Genomic DNA, 13,773 nt, shown 5'->3' on the forward strand with positions numbered 1-13,773 from the left:
TTCCTTTCCTTTGTTTACAAAAGTTACAAAATGTTCTTGATAGCTGCTTAGTTACATTGACCAGTGTTGTATTTTCTAACAGGTGAACCATATGCTGAATCACCTAGACAGAAGAAATATTTTAAACCTAGCTGGTGGCACAGAGACCACAATGAATCAGGTATATATTCACTACACCTATGCTGTAGTCATGTTCACAATTAGTTTTTCGCTTATGTGATTTCTATAAATATTGACAGGGTAATGCTGTGAACTGTGCTTTGTATACTGTGCAGATATAATTTTTCTCAGATCCAGTCAAAAATTAGTTATACTTCATAATGGGATTGTTTGATATTTGTCATAATGGAATTGTTAGGAAGAAATGAATGTGACGTTTGGGAGTCAGCATTAATTACATCTATAACTACAAAGCACGCATGTGACACTTGCTGGTTATTGTTATGATTTTATTTCAAATTAGTATGAGACTGTGAGAGTTATTCACTTTCCACGGCAGGTGTATAATAAATAGAGTCCAGATATCTGTGTAAACACAAGTTGCATGAATTTTTGCATTTGTAGCCATTTGCTGGGTAAATGTATATTTTGCAGATGGTATGAATTGGGACACTTGTAATGCATGTTATATCACATTTTTGACCTTTTTTTGCAATAACGTGTGTGACACCATCTTTTATTGATTTATTCATATGAACTGCACCAAGATGCAGTACATAAGCAATTCTGCAAATATGTTGTAGTTTGTGAACTTCATAGTGAGCTCAAGTGCTCTACTTCAGCTCGGTAGTTGTCGGTAGAAGTCATATACTTTTCGGCAATAAATTAAATTAAAAAAGGGTATTATTATTATTATTGTTGTTGTTGTTGTTGTTGTTGCGCAATGCTGCTCCATATGTGATGAAGGCTGGGAAAGGTATTAAATATTTTTATCATAACTTGAAGTGTCTAACATTGCTGGCCCATGTTCTACATCATGTAACTGTAAAGGTGCTCCAAAATTTGATTGTGTGAATACACTGTTACAAACAATGATACAAACAAGGAAAATTGATGCACAAAATACAAAGGTTTGTTGCTGACAGCATTAATTTATATGCTGTCCTTTTTCCAATTGAAGGTACTCGTAAAAGCAATTGTCCATGTTGCAGTTTTAGTTGTCCCCCCCCCCCCCCCCCCCCCTCCCCCGGTCCCGCCCACAGCCTTTTTTAACCAGGTGGGGTACTTGGATTAATGCTGTCATCTTTTACTGTGAATTCCAGCATATCTACAGAAGTTGACATCTGTTTGCTTCATTCTACTGAAAAGCCTTAAGGTACTGCAATGTAAAATTTTAGCATCATTTTTGGACTGTAGGCTTTTGATGTCACTAATGCAATGCAAGACCATATTTACATCAAAACAAATTCTGTGCATTTTCATTTGGAAATACCAAAATTAGAAGCCACAGGTGGAGTCCCGGACAGTTATTGTAAAGGTTAAAAATCTTTACAGTCATCCTGTGGAGAATTGGGTGTTGCTGTTTTTAGGATAACAAAGTTATCAGATCATATCCTGATTTTGAGTTTACAAAGAAGACCAAAAAGTATGTTGCAGCAAAATTGTAACAAAAACTATCAAATTGATCAGACATGGTCCAAAATATCTTCACCTAAGTATGCATCTGTCACTTATTGTGACATAGAAACATCATCTTCTGTAACATATTTCAATTCTATTTCTGCCTTATTATGCGTATTTAATGATGTGACATTGCATGAATGGATGCGATTGATAGTGCATGAAAATCTGGGCTCTAGTAATAATATTATTAGTAATTTAATAAGTAAAGATATTAGCTCACCAAATAATTTAGGTGTTGTGTCACTGATAGACACACAAAGAGACAAGAGATGCCTGCGAGCTTTCAGATGAAGTCTGGCACATTGTTTAATGAGCTAGGAAGTTTCAATACTACACACACTCCCATGCAGAGTGAAAAATATGGTATATACTCGAGTATAAGACAACAATCCTGAATATTAGATGACCCCTCTCACCTTTTATGAGTGGTTTCTTGGGAAAAGCACACTCTGACTAATCAAATTTACAAACTATTATTCATGAAAGGGATTTGTCTAAATGGTTAACATTATGTCTAAATGGTTAACATTATGCCTATTCTGTGTTTATGCAATTTATTTATTGTTGACATTTTGATACGATATGGGGAAATTAAATAAACAAAAGTAAATTTTTGTAATTATACTCTGCATTCTCTTCTTGGTGTATCTGTAATCCTACACTTTGTATTTTCTTGCCTGTCCACATATGTTCCATCAAATGTCTGTTTTTCACCTGTGTTCTGCAGATATGTACATGGGCAGGGGGAGGGGAAAAGGTTGTTACATATGGCTTACGACGACAACATACAGCAGGTCATTTGGTCAGGTATTGTAAGTGGAAATCTATTGTTGCCGTTAAATGACAGAACAGGATATTAGGTAAAATAAAGAGAATATATTCAAATTTACAGTATACAAGGGGCACGCCTAGGGGTGTAAGTTACCAGGTTTAGGCCAATTTAGGAGGGTGAACTACTAATTGAAATGGGCAGCAGAAGGGGAGCTGGTTCATGTTAACTTACATTGATGGCCAATCATGAAACGTAGAACTGGAGGCTTTGCCTGTCATGAAAGACGTTTGTTCTGCTTGAGGTCCGGTTCACAAGAGAGCGAGGCAACTGTGTTATGCACTGCAATATGCTCCAGCATCCACACATGTCACGTGTATCCCACCCACGCTGTTTGCCAAAATCAATGGTGTGAATTCACTAGCAGTTTCAGCAGATGGCTAAGGGCATCTCTTGTGTGCACCGTGAACTGGACAGAACAGCGTTGGTTCTGAAGGCAGACTACTTGTGTCATATATGCACTATGGAAGTTGCTCTGGGAGCAAACTTGTAAAGATTTGACTGGGGTCTTCTAAATAAAATTTTTTAAACCAGTTGCTTAAAATATTCCGTGACTTGCTGCCACCCTGTACATTGCTTACCCCTTCCAGAGGAGTGGTGACTCACATTGTTTACAAAAGGATGTCAGTCACTGCGGGAAAGACGGTTTGCTCTAGTTGGAGTCTTAATGCTGTGGGAGGGTCCTGTTACAATTGTTTTCATTTAGTGTAAATGGCAGGGGACTTAGATGTTGTCAAGTTTATCGAATTTCATGAGTTAAGAAAACAGTAAAATATTAACTGTTCAGATTTTGAGCAGCAATGCAATAGCTCCTGTTATAACTGAAATCATCATCGTCCAGATTATCAGTTCTTAAAATATGTGAAGTTAAAAATCATTCCAGAAAGCTTCACAAAGGAGGAATGAACTATCGTGGTTTCTGTTAGGTTGAGGAGAAAAAAAATCTATTATTAATTTAGTGTTTCAGTAGTAAACTAATTGTCATGGAAAGCAGATGCTGTCCAAACTGAATCTGCACTTATCTTTTAATGGTTTACAGGCCCCCCCTAAAATTTGTAGTTGTTTGTGTTGTCTGGAAAATATTAATCTCGTTTCCACATAGCTGAACTAAAATCAAAATATTAAATGCAACAACAACATGACAGAAGACTTAATTCTGTAATAATCAAAGTATTTGGTTAAAAAAAAAACATAATAAATCAGCTTACTGCAGAATATTGACACATGGTGTGGGCTAGAACTGGACTAAGTGCATGTGAAAAAGGGTAATAACCTAAGTAAAAGCTTGCTATGTCGTCTGATTATTTTTGTGGCTAGTAGTTGCACAAAGTTTCTCAGAGTACAAAATATTAACATATTTCAGTAAAATGGAGGTGTCACTTACTAAGTCGTAGAGATAGTGTACCATAAAACTTGTATAACCCAAACCTTATCTATATTAACTCATGTTAATATATCTAAAAACGAAGATGATGTGTCTTACCAAACGAAAGTGCTGGCAGGTTGATAGACACACAAACAAACACAAACATATACACAAAATTGAAGCTTTCGCAACCAACGGTTGCTTCATCAGGAAAGAGGGAAGGAGAGGGAAAGACAAAAGGATGTGGGTTTTAAGGGAGAGGGTAAGGAGTCATTCCAATCCCGGGAGTGGAAAGACTTACCTTAGGGGGAAAAAAGGACAGGTATACACTCGCACACACACACATATCCATCCGCACATACACAGACACAAGCAGACATTTGTAAAGGCAAAGAGTTTGGGCAGAGATGTCAGTCGAGGCGGAAGTACAGAGGCAAAGATGTTGTTGAAAGACATGTGAGGTAAGAGCAGCGGCAACTTTAAATTAGCGGAGGTTGAGGCGTGGCGGATAACGAGATGAGAGGATATACTGAAGGGCAAGTTCCCATCTCCGGAGTTCTGACAGGTTGGTGTTAGTGGGAAGTATCCAGATAACCCGGACGGTGTAACACTGTGCCAAGATGTGCTGGCCATGCGCCAAGGCATGTTTAGCCACAGGGTGATCCTCATTACCAACAAACACTGTCTGCCTGTGTCCATTCATGCGAATGGATAGTTTGTTGCTAGTCATTCCCACATAGAAAGCTTCACAGTGTACGCAGGTCAGTTGGTAAATCACGTGGGTGCTTTCACACGTGGCTCTGCCTGTGATCGTGTACACCTTCCGAGTTACAGGACTGGAGTAGGTGGTGGTGGGAGGGTGCATGGGACAGGTTTTACACCGGGGGCGGTTACAAGGGTAGGAGCCAGAGGCTAGGGAAGGTGGTTTGGGGATTTCATAGGGATGAACTAAGAGGTTACGAAGGTTGGGTGGATTGCAGAAAGGCACTCTTGGTGGAGTGGGGAGGATTTCATGAAGGATGGACCTCATTTCAGGGCAGGATTTGAGGAAGTCGTATCCCTACTGGAGAGCCACATTCAGAGTCTGATCCAGTCCCAGAAAGTATCCTGTCACAAGTGGGGCACTTTTGAGGTTCTTCTGTGGGAGGTTCTGGGTTTGAGGGGATGAGGAAGTGGCTCTGGTTATTTGCTTCTGTACCAGGTCGGGAGGGTAGTTGCGGGATGCGAAAGCTGTTTTCAGATTGTTGGTGTAATGGTTTAGGGATTCCAGACTGGAGCAGATTCGTTTGCCATGAAGACCTAGGCTGTAGGGAAGGGACCGTTTGATGTGGAATGGGTGGCAGCTGTCATAATGGAGGTACTGTTGCTTGTTGGTGGGTTTGATGTGGACAGACGTGTGAAGCTGGCCATTGGACAAATGGAGGTCAACGGAAAGGAAAGTGGCATGGGATTTGGAGTAGGACCAGGTGAATCTAATGGAACCAAAGGAGTTGAGGTTGGAGAGGAAATTCTGGAGTTCTTCTTCACTGTGAGTCCAGATCATGAAGATGTCATCAATAAATCTGTACCAAACGTTGGGTTGGCAGGCCTGGGTAACCAAGAAGGCTTCCTCTAAGCGACCCATGAATAGGTTGGCGTACTAGGAGGCCATCCTGTTACCCATGGCTGTTCCCTTTAATTGTTGGTATGTCTGGCCTTCGAAAGTGAAGAAGTTGTGGGTCAGGATGAAGTTGGCTAAGGTAGTGAGGAAAGAGGTTTTAGGTAGGGTGGCAGGTGATCGGTGTGAAAGGAAGTGCCCCATCGCAGCGAGGCCCTGGATGTGTGGAATATTTGTGTATAAGGAAGTGGCATCAATGATTACAAGGATGGTTTCCAGGGGTAACAGATTGGGTAAGGATTCCAGGCATTCGAGAAAGTAGTTGGTGTCTTTGATGAAGCATGAGAGACTGCATGTAATGGGTTGAAGGTGTTGATCTAGATAGGCAGAGATACGTTCTGTGGGGGCTTGGTAACCAGCTACAATGGAGCGGCCGGGATGATTGGGTTTGTGAATTTTAGGAAGAAGGTAGAAGGCAGGGGTACAGGCTGGTGGTGGGATCAGGAGGCTGATGGAGTCAGGTGAAAGGTTTTGTAGGGGGCCTAAGGTTCTGAGGATTCCTTGAAGCTCTGCCTGGACATCAGGAATGGGATTACCTTGGCAAACTTTGTATGTAGTGTTGTCTGAAAGCTGACACAGTCCCTCAGCCACATACTCCCGACGATCAAGTACCACGGTCATGGAACCCTTGTCCGCTGTAAGAATGACAATGAATTCGTCAGCCTTCATATCACGGATAGCCTGGGCTTCAGCAGTGGTAATGTTGGGAGTAGGATTAAGGTTTTTTAATAAGGATTGAGAGGCAAGGCTGGAAGTCAGAAGTTCCTGGAAGGTTTGGAGAGGGTGATTTTGAGGAAGAGGAGGTGGGTCCCGCTGTGACGGAGGACGGAACTGTTCCAGGCAGGGTTCAATTTGGATAGTGTCTTGGGGAGTTGGATCATTAGGAGTAGGATTAGGATGATTTTTCTTCATGGCAAACTGATATAAACTCATGTTAAAGTAGAGAAGTACAAAGCCTTTTTTATACCGACAAAATCCTGGCATAAACTAGCCAGAGCATCTAATGAGTTATCACTGCCTTAAATTGGATAAATCATTGGAAATGGCCAATGTAACCACATCGTAGTGAAAATCTGAGAAAAGCAAAAGGAAAGATATACCTATTCATTTAAAAACCATTTTAAATTACCCCATGGGATGGTAGCGTGTAAATATATCACTTAGTTTTACACATGAAGTAATTAGTTGAAACTGAGACAAATAATAATTAACAAGGTGGAAATGGGACCAAGTAGTCTTCTGAAGGGTGACTTGTTTGTCTGACTAATAATATGGGTCTCAAAATGGGTAGCTGTAATTAATATTTCTCATAAGTGCTCAATATAGAACACAGTATTGTCCAGTGGACTTAGCTCATCTGCAGGGCAATGGAATATCAGTTACAAAAATCAGATGAAGGTTTGCAGTATAATTGTCCTTTGAACAATAAAAAATAAGTATAGCAGACACCGCAAAGAGGGGCTCCACATTTTAGATTTGACAACAAAACAAAACATTCAATGAAGCAGACTTGTAATAAGTAGCATTTTGGAAAAACTTTAATAAGGTAAACTTGATATATCCATTTGAAAGAAAAAACAAAAATCTTGTCAATAAAAGAGATCTACAAGTGAAATATAGCATAACACCAAAATTCTACAACAAAGCTGAACAACAAAAGTATTTAAATTCACCATTCACTATACAGTAGATGATAGAGGGTACCTTTAAACACCTCAAACTCTTCAGAAATACATAAACTTCCTACATAATACAAATAGGAGTGCACCTGGGCCATCCTCAAAAATTAATAATTGTCACTTGTTTGTTTATTTACACATTTAGCTCCATAGGACCAAATTGGGGAGCAAATCTCCAAGGTCATGGCATGTGTCAGTACATTAAATTACAATACAAAAGTAATAACAGATGAAATAAAATATTTATGAACCCAAAAAGTCAAGGCATATGTTTAAGTAAACACAGTCAGAAATTAAAAATAGGAAACAGTTTAATTTTTGAAGCAACTTCTTGACAGAATAGGAGGAATGACCCATGACAAAACTCATCAGATTCAATTTGAAAGGGTGTGGGTTACAGCTAAGATTTTTGAATTCTTGTGGTAGCTTATTGAAAATGGATGCAGCAGTATCACAAAATTTAAGGAAGTGCAATCCAAATGCAGATTGTATTTCTTCCTAGTATTAAATGAGAGAAAGCTGCTAATTCTTGGGAATAAGCTGACGATAATAAAGAATATATATATTGAGAGGCCAATGTCAGAATTGCCAGACTAGTGAACAGGGGTCAATAAGAGATTCGCGAACTTACACCACTTATTGCCCGAACTAGCCATCTCTGACCCAAAAATATCCTTTGAGAATGGGAAGAGTTACCACAAAATATAATACCATATGATATCAGTGAATGAAAATAAGCAAAGTGGACTAATTTTCATGTTGAACGATCCTGGTTTCAGATACCGTTCAAAAAGTAAAAATGGCAGCATTTAGCCTTCAAACAAGATCGTGAACATGGGCTTTCCACGACAGTTTACAATCCATCTGAACACTTAGATATTTGAACTGTTCAATTTCACTAATCATATGCCCATTATGTGAAATTAAAACGTAAGTTTTTGTTGGACTGTGTGTTAGAAACTGTAAACACTGAGTCTTACTGTTATTTAGGATTACTTTATTTTCTAATGGCTATGAACTTATGTCATGAACTGCACTATTTGAAATGAAGCCAGTGTTGCACACAGCATGCTTTACTACGAAGCTAGTGTCATGAGCAAACAGAAATATTTTATAATTCCCTGTAATACTAAAGGGCATATTATTTATATAAATAAGGAACAGAAGTGGCCCCTACACTGATCCCTGGGGCACCCACCGTTTGACCATGCCCCACATCACAGCCATTCTCAACACTGTGAATAAGGCCTTTTGCTGTCTGTTGCTAAAGCAAGAGGTGAACCAATTGTGAGCTACTCCCCGTATACCGTAATGGCCCAACTTCTGGAGCAATATTTTGTGATCAACACAATCAAATGCCTTAGTTACATCAAAAAAGATGCCTAGCTTTTGAAACCTTTTGTTTAATCTATCCAGTACCTCGCAGTGAAAAGGGAATATAGCATTTAAAATTGTGAATCACTTATAAAGCCAAATTGTACATTTAATAGCAAATTATGTGATATAAAATGATAAATTATCCTTACATACACAACCTTTTAAATAACCTAAGCAAACACTGATGGCATAGAAATAGGTCTAAAATTGTTTACATTATCCCTTTCTCCCTTTTTTATAATGTGGCTTTACTACTGAGAGCTGCAGTCATTCAGGAAACTGACCATTCTTAAAGGAAAAATTACAAATATGGGGAAGTACAGGGCTAACATGTGCAGCTCAGTACTTTAATATTCTGCTAGGCATTCCATCATATCCATGAAAGTCCTTAGTCTTTGGAGATTTAATTATTGACCTAATCTCCTCCTTGTCAGTATCACAGGACAGTATTTCAGACATTAGTCTCAGAAAGGCATTTTCCTTGTAGACATTATGTTTTTATTTAATTCACCAACAGTGGTCAGAAAATGATTGTTAAACACTGTACATATATCTGACTTACCAGTAACAGAAATATGTTTACTAAAAACTGAGTTTATACTGTCAACCTTGTGCTGCTGACCAGACACTTCCTTCACAATTGACCATATGGTTTTAATTTTATCCTGTGAATTAGCTATGCTATTTGCATACCTCATAGTCTTTGCCTTCCTAATAACATTTTAAGCACCTTACAATACTGTTTGTAATGAGCTACTGTTGCTTGATTGTGACTACTTCTAACATTTTGATATAATTCCCACTTTATTCTACATGATATCCTTATCCCACTAGTCAGCGACCCAGGCTGCCTTTTACTGCTAATACCCTGCTAAGAGCACACTAATGGAAAGCAGCTCTCAAAGAGCATGAAAAATGTGTTAAGGAAAGCGTTACATTTGTCATCTGTGTAATCGGCATTAGAAATACCCTGCCACTCTTATTCCTTAAAGAGGTTTGAGGAACAGTCTTTTACCATTGGAGTATCTTTCCAACATAGTTTGTAATTACATGTAACATTTGTTTGAGTGCAAAAGCCGTTTAGTGTCATAATTTGTGCATCATGGTCTGAAAGGCCAGTCTCCCTTTTACTAACAGAATGCCCATCTAGTAAAGAAAAATGTATAAAAATATTGTGTACGGCTGTGGTACTGTTCCCCTGCACCCTGATTGGGAAAACCACAATCTGCATCAGATCATATGAATTTATGACATCTAACAACACCCTTTTTCTCACACCCTCATATACAAAATTAATATTAAAGTCACCACATATAACTAACTACTGGTACTTAGTATAAAGTGAATCAAGAACCGCCTGTAGCTTGAGCAGAAATTCTCAGAAGTCAGAGTTAGCAGACCTATAAACAACAACAATTAGAAGTTACGTTTTACTGAGTTCAACTGCCCCTGCACAACATTCAAATACTTGTCCAGTGCAGTGCCGTTATACATCTACGAATTGAAATGGAATACTGTTTTTTATGTACATAGCCACTCCCCCACCCCACAAGGACCCCTTGAAAAACAGGCAGCGAATCTGTATCCTGGTAAAGGAAGCCTCAGATTTGTCAAATTATTTAAGTGGTGCTCCAACATACCAATAATTTCAGAGTCAACATATATAAGCAGTTCACTAACTTTAATACCTCTTATATTTTGATGAATTATGCTAATTCTTCTCTACTTGGATACCTGAGATTCTCTGAAGGTGATTCCTTTGCTAGGGGTACTTACTTTAGGCAGGTATACCTATGAGCTGACTTCAATCTAAAAAAGGTGCAGCTCTAACACCAACTACTACAGGAATTTTTCAATGAGTGATCCTGCTACCACCCACTAGACTGTCACCTATAAGCTTTGCCAGCCTCCCGTTCCCATACCTATTGAGGTGCAGGTCATGTCTAGTGAAACCCGATCTGCTGTTAGACTCAACTGGTACCACTGCAATGTGACAACCACTTAATGTTTATACTGTATATAGTAGTCTCAGTACATTGTCACTGAAAAGCTATGCAGTTTGTTACTTATAAATCGTACCATAATATGAAAATTAGTCTTAATTATGACAGACAAGATGAAGAAGTGTAAGAAAAGTGGTAGCGTGCTGGGATGTGGCTGGCTTATCACAAGGCTACAGCTGTGGCAGTCCATGTCTTTGAACGATGTGGTCTCTGCTTTAGTAAGCGTTCACTGGTAACATAACCTGCAATTTAAATGACTCTGAAAAAAGTATCTCAACTGGAAGGTCACTGCATGGTAAAATGAATCATGGTTAACGGTTCTGCTCTGACCTGTTGGTGTGTTAGCATAAAATAGACAATTTAACATCACTGAATCATTTCCTGTCTTACAATTAGCAACATAATTAGCATTTATTGTATCCTCCTTAGCTTCCACAACAAAACATTATCTGTGCAACAGAAATAACATCACTTGAAACAGCAGTCAGAAGAACCCTCCCCTGTTCATAATTGCCTTTGATCACATGAATGACAAGACCTCTTGTCTGCTCACAAGTAACCTAAATAAAACAATGTCTTACATCTCATCATGTCAACAATAGTCGTCATACCCTTCGTGCATTGGGTTAACCAGACAAGCGACTACCACTTACGAAAAACAGAAGGCATGGACAGAAAAAGAATAAAAGGTCAGCAAAGACAATTTAGAGAGATGCATAAAGAAGAGAAAGAGAAGGCAGAATAAGTTCATTCCTTTCATTCCGCAATCCAGCATGTCACGCTGCATCCAATCGGCTTTGGCAACACAAGTGCTCATTGTATAATTATGACTGTGTGTGTATTCGGGGCCTCGAGTCACATAATACCAATAGTAAACTGATAGACAATACCAGGATCATTAGACTCTATGGTTTGTCACATTTCTTACAAGGCCTAGACACTGATTTCATGTCTGTGCCTGGTCTTTCAATAAAAACAAATCCTCATCAAGGTAAGAAGATGTAGTGCGGCAATGATTTCGGAAATCTTGCATGTCCTGTTTCGCGGCATAGGGTCTATAGAGCCCTTAAGGTGCTCACATCTGTGGAGCAAGGAATAGGAGCCTACTTTCATCAGAGAGCACAGAATTGATGCCTACAGGAAAGAAGAAAGAAAATAGAATGGATCATGACATGAAAATGAAATGAAAGAAAGTGTTATGAACAGCTTGGGACTCTGTTGTTACCAAACACAATGTGCGATCCACACATCCCTGGAGATTAATCGAAAACTCTCAAAAATATATCTTAAGAAACTTCTCATCACTAAAACTAAGCCTGAAGTACCTGAACAACAACAACAACAACAACAGCAATGGAGTTTAAAACATCTATAAGAAATTTAATACAGTAAACAGGTTCAATGGAAGCGACAGTCAAATGGGGCCACTATGCTCACAGCATGTACTTGCGCAATGAGACGCAGCTCAGTGTACTCAGCACGCACATGGTTGAGTGGTGATCTACAACAGGTTGGCAGTAGACTCTGCCCCAGACGCTGGTATGTGCAGATGCAGTATCTCCTGTGGCACTGGATCCTATGCACTGCAGCGCCCAGGCTCGGCTCACAGCAGAATAACAGCCGCGAGTTCTGACTGACCACACAATATCGAACGTGAACAAAAAGTAAACAACACATGGCCTGTATCCCATGCTTGCTATTGGCTGACACCGATGGCGTGAATTCACTAGCAGTTTCAGCAGAGTGCTGAGGGTGTCTCTTGTCAGCAGCTATAAGTGGACAGACTGCCTTTGTTCTGAAAGGTAGGCAACTTGGCACATAGGCACAGCATAAGTTGCTGTGGGAGAAAACTTGTACAGATTTGACTGGGGACTTCTAAATAAAATTTTTAAAATCAATTCCCTAAAATATTCCCTGACTGGTTGCCACCCTGTACAGATGTTTATTTTGCTTGGTTAATTTGTTTTCGCATTCAGTACAAAGAAATATTCTTATCTTAACCATTATAGTGAAGAATGTTAAAGAGGACAGATATAGTTCTGAATGAAAGAAGGGAAGAACTAATGGCAGGAAATGGTCAGTTAACTTGGACACCTGGTTACCATCAACTACGTAACAATACAAAGAACTTCATTGCCCCCTTAAGGTGTAGTAGTCATTATATTTTTTTATGTCGTTGATTGTTATTTCATCTAAAACTTTTTGTGGTGGTATTCCTGTGATGGAATGAGGTGCTTCATTCACAACTTTCTCAAAAGCAGCCACATAATCAACCCCCATCAGATGCTTCTTAGAAGTGAACAGATAACTCCGTCTCCCATACCCGAATGCAGTATACTTTTGACCATTTCTTGCTAGCAGTCTCTGAGAGAAACTGACTATCAAGTCAGTGTTTATTGGTATATTGATGATATTGAACATTAGTATGGGATCTTAGTAGTAGTAGAAGTAGAAGTAGTGGTAGTATCAGCTTTATTCCTCTGTAGATCTCGTTTTACAAGGATGTAGGACATGTCAAAGTATTTAAAGTTTAGATCAATTTAAAATAAGCTAATTCGTATACACATATATTTACAGACTTCTAGTTAGAGGCAATCATTATATTTACTCCTGGTATACAATACAATATTTAATAATGCAATGCCACGCTGTTCACTCATATCACACTATCAGTCACTGCCCACACTATACACACATCATTTCATAACACTTAACTCACTACACACACACACACACACACACACACACACACACACACACACACACTGGTGATCTCTGGGCCATTTTCTATACCACAACTTCGCATTTTCTATCCTGGAAAACTGAGTCAGCATCCCTCCATAATGAGTGGGATGTTGAGTTCAGAAAGAGGAAGAGGTGTTAGTATTGTGCTCTGCATAGGTTGGGGGTAAGTATTTCTACAAAGGAAAAAGTTAGGAAAAAAACATAAAGTGAAGGTTTTATGTGGAATGTTGCATGTATTATTATTTATTTGTAAAACATTTTTTTTTAAGACCCCTACTGTGTTTTATTGAAGTAAACCTTAAACGTATTGCATAACAGGTGCTTTTTAGCTGCCTTTTTAAATAAGTGTGTTTTTGCAATTTATTTAATCTCTCTTAGTAATTTATTGTACAGTTTTATTCCTTGGTAGAAAATTCTGTTTTGAGTTTTATGATATTTTTTTTTTGCTAAATGTAAGTTGAGTCTATCTCTTGTTGCATGGTCATCTACAGAGC

The 13,773-nt window shown here is 38.9% G+C and overlaps 1 protein-coding gene across 1 annotated transcript in view; it reads left to right on the forward strand.

Moving 5' to 3' along the window:
• LOC124721691 overlaps positions 1 to 13,773 on the forward strand; it is an 888,717-nt gene that overhangs the window by 415,952 nt on the left and 458,992 nt on the right. Inside the window, exon 15 of the mRNA XM_047246771.1 lies at positions 83 to 160. Coding sequence (XP_047102727.1) covers positions 83 to 160 — 78 coding nt within the window. The remainder of the gene's footprint in view (positions 1 to 82; positions 161 to 13,773) is intronic.

This window comes from Schistocerca piceifrons, chromosome X (assembly GCF_021461385.2).
Source record: "Schistocerca piceifrons isolate TAMUIC-IGC-003096 chromosome X, iqSchPice1.1, whole genome shotgun sequence".
Classification (NCBI taxonomy): Eukaryota; Metazoa; Arthropoda; class Insecta; order Orthoptera; family Acrididae; genus Schistocerca; species Schistocerca piceifrons.